The 7398-nt window shown below is 39.0% G+C and overlaps 1 protein-coding gene across 4 annotated transcripts in view; it reads right to left on the bottom strand.

The window, feature by feature from the left end:
- Window positions 1-406: 406 nt before the first annotated feature.
- Window positions 407-7398, bottom strand: part of CDC27 (cell division cycle 27) — a 32439-nt gene continuing 25447 nt past the window's right edge. For all 4 annotated transcript variants that reach the window (XM_064524538.1, XM_064524537.1, XM_064524539.1 and 1 more), the window contains exons 17-19: window positions 6010-6084; window positions 5657-5837; window positions 407-3362 (exon numbers count right to left, since the gene is read on the bottom strand). In XM_064524538.1, coding sequence (XP_064380608.1) covers window positions 3280-3362; window positions 5657-5837; window positions 6010-6084 — 339 coding nt within the window. In that variant the 3' untranslated portion in view covers window positions 407-3279. The remainder of the gene's footprint in view (window positions 3363-5656; window positions 5838-6009; window positions 6085-7398) is intronic.

Here is a 7398-nt window from a genome sequence, read left to right as displayed (position 1 = left end):
ATAAGAATCCATTCTTTCACTGCTTGGTTACCAATAATTCAAGTTTTATTGTCCCAGCTAAATAACATGACTTTAAGTGTGTACTTCACTTTTGTAATTTCCTTTAACTAGAAGGAATAAACCACTGTTAGAGTAGTTCATGTCAAGAGACTCTATGAAAATGGTGGCACCTGCGAATCCGTATTAGATGCTTTCAGCTAAGTGGGCTGCAAGGATGACCCTGAGAACCAGCAGCTAGTGCAGGACAGAAGACAGACCCAGCACGCCCAAAGGTTGTGTCCTTAGTCCTCTCCTCAGCTCGGCCGCGCGTGGTCACTGCAGAGCGCTTCCTGCCAGGCCCCAAGCGATCCAGCCCTCGCCGTAAGGATGAATTCCAACACTAAACCAAATGACCTGGTTATAAGCCTGCTTTTAAAAGTAGTTTATTTGGATTTTCCACATCCTTTAATGAATCGCAAATATATTAACAGAAGAGACTTTTTTTCTAAGACTGTACAATTTTTGAAATAAAAAGTCAGGAAAAGCAAAAAAAAAAAAAAGACAAATAACATTGTTTCAATGCAAATAGTACACACCACACCCACACTTTGCATTTTTCCATATTTTTGTTGTATTAAATGACAGTTCCCTAATTCTTTTCAGCAAACACACTTGCTCTAACCTGGCTGTCAGAGTGCCTTCATGCTTGCCCTCCCTCTCCTCACCCCTCTTCAAAGAGAGCAAAATTTTATTAAGTACTGATTTGGGTATCTATTTAGAAGGTAAAATAGCAGCATGGTCTAAATATTACTTGAAATTCTTGGGTGGGGGGAAAGAATCATCTTAAGGGGTGATATACAGATAAAGCAAGGGACAATGTAAGTATTAGATCTTCAGGATAACATGAATATCCTTCTAAAATCCCATCTGAGTAAAGAGCTCTTTCCGGGCTGTTAGAAAAATTCTGCCACAATGGTTCATAACTTTCAGAGAACAAAATAAAAGGGAAAAAGCCACCTAGTTTCCTAGGTCTCTGGTCCCCAGTTAAACAAGCGGTGTTTGGTTTGGAAGAGTCATGAGAGCAGCACCTGCTTTTTTAAATCTGAAAAGAAGCAGGAAAAAAAAATTGGGCAATTTGGGGGACTAGAAATGCTCAGTGTATCTCTACATGTAATGAGAAAAAGCCCCCAGGTAATGGAAAGGGCTCCTCTTTTTGCTTAGAAAACATGTTGGGAACAAAAAGGCAGCCAATTAACACATTAATTGGTGGCATTCACCCAAGTACTGCCTCCAGACCTTATGCTGTGGTGCTTCTTAGTAACTCCTCCTTGGGGAAGCCTTACTGGGAGGAACACATGCAGGTGGGAGCTGTATACATAGGCTGAGGCTGGGTGGGAAAACAAGGTCACTGCAGATGCTACAGGTAACTCAATGCATGGACTTTGCTACAGATGTAGATCAGCTCTCGGGAAACGTGAACCCTAGCGTTCTCTTCGGGGAGGACTCATCGGGAAGAAGAATCACCCCAGAATATCCGTCACCACAACAAGCCTTACACAATTCAGTACGCTCAGGTCAGCTGAAACACTTCATGATTTTCCAGGCAATTCATCCACCTTCCAGACACAGGCAGATCTGAAGTACATGGCAGAGGCACAAAGCTCCTTTATATATTATCATTCCTCAGATTTTAGAAATTCCTTTTCACAATATTAGGAGAGTTTAAGCCTATTTTTCACTGCTTATCCTCCTGCTTCAAGAAAAAAAAAGGTATTCTTGCACAGCACTTCTGGATTATTTTTCATGAGATAAGTGTCCACGCGACTTACAACCAGAGAGGAGGTGTGACAGAAGACATGCCAAGTGTAAGACAAGGACACAATTAAAAAAAAAAGTCCTAAAGGTAACTAGAGGACCCCTAAAAACAATATACATAAAAAAAATTAAGACTGATCACAACAAATATGTTGCTATGAAATTTATATCATTCCCAATTTATTATGCATAAATTGCTCTTTAAAACTGCTTATATCATACACTTTCTTTATCATCACTGCATAAAGGGCACCAATCATTGCGGCAGAATGCTACAGAGAAAGATCATTTTGGACTCTTTAACATGGTGTAGCTTTCTTCTCACAGAAACAGCCTCTGTGGAGAGGAAAAAGGTCTGAATTCCTAGAGTGAGAGTGTACTCTGAGAACCTTAAAAGAACAGCTAAGAAAGAAGGAGAGGAAAAAAAGAGCGCAAGAGAGATAATTGCACATGTTTGCATCCTGCTCAGACCATGCTTTACAAAACAGTTTTAAAAAGGATACTATCTTAGACAAATATTTGATGAATTTGACTGTAAGGTTCTGATTGTATTAAGGCTTCCATGGTCTTCCAAGTTTAACTAGAAACACGCAATCATTGTGGATTAAAGGTCTGATGTTTCCACATTACAGTTCTATCTACATTTTTCTCTTGATTTTCCCTTTATTAACTTTTATTCTTGGAATGAGAACAAATCAAGGGGTATACGAAAAACAAAGCAACATGTCGCTGGCTTGCTTGTTTGAAGTACAAAGTAAACACTGACATTTTAGAAACTAGGTGAATAAATTAATTCTTGGTTAGAACATGAAAGCATTCTGTGAAAGCTGTGATTCTGCAATGCGATTCTCCTGCTACGCTTACACTCCCGCAAGTTTGCACTCTACATAGGGACACTGGATATTTCATATAGCCTGACATACTCCCAGTCCTGAGCATGTGCATTATATTTGTTCACTTGGAGACACTGCAGTTTTAAGGTCATTTACATTCCCTGGCATTTAAGTTACACTACAATATGCAAAAGTCTTTAACAGCCTGCATTTGTCAACACTGTCCTTGAAGAACTCGGAAATGAAGTTGAGCACTCTGCTTACCAAGAAAGAACCAAACTAAGACACATTTCTGGAAAAAGAACAAGACACTGCTTCATTAGTACTATCCCCACATCTACTGGCTCCATTACAGCAAACCACAAGTCTTTCTTCCATGATATTCTTCCAGCAAAGGGGAGTCCAAAAATAGCATTTCCTCCTCAGTCATTTTCATAAGTGTGTAAGAGCCAACTGGTCAGACTCAGTAGCAGCTGAATATTGCACTGCCATTAATTCTGTGTACAGTTTCAGTCTGAGTGGTGCACTCATGGTGTCAGCGGAGAATAACGACAGTGCTGGCTCAGTGATGTGAAGACCCAGGATGCAAAGGAAGGGGAGAACACAACAGTACCAAGTCACACCTTCAAGCCCAGATACTGGCTTTTGGAGGTTAAAATTCATCGCTTTCAACTGCATGGAGCTGTGTGTCATCTGCATCCGTCATGCTGCTCTCTTGGGATTCATCTGTGCCAACTTGAAAGAAAAAACACAGCAAAATAGTCAAACAGTGCTGGGCAGCTTTGCTACAAAAATACTCACACAACTCCCGCATGTTAGAAGAACAGTAGCGGTGTCTTTATTAGACTTCATGAACAACATGGTACCAAGTTCCAACCTTTCTCCCCTTCCCCTCCAAATATTTAAGCCATGTGGCTTCTTCCTTTTACTTTCTATATGCCGATCCATGCCAACTTTATTAAGTTTAAATAAATGCATTAAGAAAGGAATTAACATGAAGTATATGTTCTAGAAACAAGTAACCTCATTATTTTAATGCCTTCTTATACACCTTCTGCTAAAGGCCTGAAATTCCCAACGCCTAGTAGGGTATGAAACAGTATGGCAGGTTTCAAAGCTGCCTCAGAAGGAATTTAACCTTCTCACTCCTTCGAAACATACCAGCCATCTGAAATGCTCATGTTAGTTACCCCCTACATTAGGGCATCAAGACCACTCAGAATTTACATCAAATAATATTGAATTTTTAGTGTTGGGGAATATCTACTCACTCCTTGCCTTTATGGCAGAGAATACCGTGCAAGATCTACGGTGAGAACTGCTTTGAGTAAACATACATAGAAGCTTCTGATGCTGAAACTTGCATTTCAAAGCCACATTTTGATTTGTGGAGAATTTTTTTGCTCACTCAGCTCAGATGATTGCCAGCCTACAGCTTCCAGGAAACTAAACTCCTACTGTTCATTTGAGTAAAGACAGCATGCTGTCCACTGCATACAAGATGAATGTGTGCATACTGAGAAGCTACTCATATTTAACTTCTGTCTTTGTTAAAATTAGTACCAAGGTAAATATCTTAAGATGGTTGTTCCGCACATACAACAGTATGACTTGAGTCTGCTCTCTATAGCACAGTTCAGCATATCGTCATTTTCCAAACACCTAACTTGTTTCACATGGATAAATACAGGTGCCTTCATTGCTCTAATGCAAATGCTTCCACACATTTCCGTACACGGGATACTTCAAGTCCTGTGCTAGGCAGTTTAATGTACTAAATGGCTTACATTAGCCAATACATTAAAAAAAAAAAAAGACTCCCTCCACAAATACCACCTTAATTTGCTTTAGCTAGTCTCACATATCCTAAGAGTTATTCATCTTCGACTGAGAAACTGTTCTCTATTTTATCTGCAGAGCAAGGGAAACTGAACTGCTTACATGCAGCATAACAAGAATATTGTTTTGTTTCAGTTACGCTTATTGGACAGATTAAGGATTTTTTTTTTTCTTCCTCCTTTTACTGCTCAGTGGCTCAGGTGTTGCTCAGAAGCTCAAGTACTCTGTCTCCATCTTCTGGGCAGAAACATGCTCGTGCCCAGCAACCCACAGTGTTCTAGATTAGTCCAACTAAAATAGTGGGGAAAGTCTGATACTTCAGGTAACGCAATGCAGGCTAAACTTCTAGTATTAAAAAGCACACTACAAACAGGATCAGTGAAGTCAACAATGATATACAGCAGCAAAATGACTTTTTCAGACGAACATTTAGCATTCTAGAAAATAGCATACTCCTGTTAACTCTCCCCTCCCAAAGAAGAAAATCAAGCAGTTTTTTCCAGAAGCTTAGATTGCTCATTGGTATTTATTTTTATCACTATCTTTTTCTAATTTCTTTCAAAGAGGTCAATATACATGCTTATCCAGGCTTCCAAAATTCAAACACAAAATAAAGCCAAAGAAAGAGGAGAAGTCTTTGCCATTCCTTTTGTAGATTACTCCCAAGTAGTCTACTTAGGAGTGTTTATTTACTCTTGCTTCAAATGAAGCTGCTTCCATGACTTTCTTTGAAAGCTTCTTCTGATGTTTAATAGACCACCAAGTATTTTTGGCCAACAGTGTTTAACTTCCGACAAAGACTCTAACAATTTCATTTTACACCATTCACTTAATCTGAATGATCTGAGGCTTTTATGGTGGAATATTTGGGGCTCTGGGAACATCTCTAAAAAGCTATTAACCAACCATCATTTGTGAGACTAACCATGATTTGTGTAAATTTACAGTATTAATTGAGAAATTTCTGTCCTATCCCTTAAAGATTTAGTCCCTGCAGATGTAACATTTACAGATTCTAAAGAAATCCCACAATCCTTCATTTCATGCTTACTGCAAGAGGATCTAAATTCTGAACGAAGAACCTCTGGAGTTCTTACTTGCTGAGCAGACAGGCTGGCAGTACGTATGAGCACTAGCTGACACCCAAGAGGAAATCTCTCCTTGAATGAGGAGGAGGTGGAAATACCAACCTGATTCATATGGATAACATTCGCTGATTTGCTCTTCTTGAGTTATCGGTTCCTCATCATCTGGAAGGTAACGTTTATCAATGGCCTCTTTAATCTGGTTGTTGGCTCCTTTGGGATCTAAATCCATTGCCCATGAGAAATTCATTAGGGCCAAATGAGTTTGACCCAGTTTTTTATAAACCTAAAATAAAAGCATAGAATGCTACACTTACATGAAGTTGCTACTTGAAAGTTTGGACAACAAACACACTAAGCCACAGTTGGTTAGTTAGCCTTAGATTAGGCCTACATCTCTGCAACAAAGGGAAGCAAAGGACTGATGATCACAGTTAAGTTTCCAAGGGTTTACCTACCTTTCCTATTAAAAAGTAAACAAGAGACTCTTTGGGAACAATCTGTTTCAGTTCTTCAAGTTCTTGTAAAGCAGACTGAAAAGGAAGAAAAAAAGTTAGTAAATATGAGCTAGCAGCCTGCAACCAGCTATGGCATCCCTAAACTATGATTTAGTGCTAATGTGAAACAAAAACAAAAGACCTGACATTTCCATACAGTATGTGCCATTAAGAGCAACCGTACAATCTCATGACAAGTAGCTAAAGTTTCTTTTACAGTAGTTTCTTCTTTAAAGATTGGTAGCACATTTTAGCCCAATTTTTACTGAAACAGAGCAAGTATATTTGACTTTGGTCTCCTACAAAAACATTAAAGACATCTGATATATAAAATGCCCCCCCCCAAGACAGTGCATAATGAGTATAAGACACAAGAAGTTGACAGTGTGTTTACAGTGACCACTTCCTTTAATATACTGAGCTTCTGAAAAGGTTAAGAATATGGATTTGTTTTGCCTGGACATACTGCTCTCAAGCCTATGCTTTTGAAAGGTTCTGGTTTTGGATACTTACCTGTGGACTTTTATAAATGGTTTCTGTGCATATTTTAGGCATTTAAAACCTAAAAGATTTAACGAAACCTCTGATCACCCCAGCCCATCTCTGGCAGGAGCATGGGGAGTGTCAGTGTTCTGGAACGGAAGTTAGTGGGTGTGCATCACAGCCAAACAGATACTGAGAACTGTTGCAAAGACTCAAGCATAAGAAATAAGGGTCAGATTTCAATATGTGTTTTATCTTGCCTTTTAAGGAAGGAATAAAGCTAGGTATGATAAAGAACAAGTTTTCTTTTCTTGCTCTTTTATTTAATCTTTTGTTTATCCTCTACTTCTCATTTTTAGAAACGATCTACAAACGGACACTTCATTAAGTCCTCAACCTTACTACAGCTTCTATTTAATTGGTTCAGTCATGAATTTTCAAAACAAGTCCTAAGTAAAGCTTCCCCTTTACATGCATACACACATTTTTGAAGCAAGGTTTCAAAAGCCAAACTGTGACTTGTATTCTGTGGCCAAGAAAAACAGGCTAGAGGACAGGAGTCACTGGAAAGAGACTGTGGGAAAGATCTCCACACTTTCTAAATAGGATACAAGTCAACAGGGGATCAGACTGTTCAGAAGTTGTTCACCTTTCCTTTATTTGCTAGATAATACAGCCTTTGAAATACCAGGCTTTTATTGGTGTAATTGCTTTATAGGGCAGTTTGCTGAGCCATTTTTAGTAATCTGATATATCACATGTTACACAGCCACACCTCAGTGACAGCTGTAATAACTTCCCACTGTTTCGTCTTTTTCCAGGGTCAGTCAGATTAAAATAAAGGTCACCTGTCAGCCTCAGATTTTA

The sequence above is a fragment of the Dromaius novaehollandiae genome, chromosome 22 (assembly GCF_036370855.1).
Source record: "Dromaius novaehollandiae isolate bDroNov1 chromosome 22, bDroNov1.hap1, whole genome shotgun sequence".
Classification (NCBI taxonomy): Eukaryota; Metazoa; Chordata; class Aves; order Casuariiformes; family Dromaiidae; genus Dromaius; species Dromaius novaehollandiae.
This window is presented reverse-complemented; position numbering and strand designations above follow the sequence as displayed.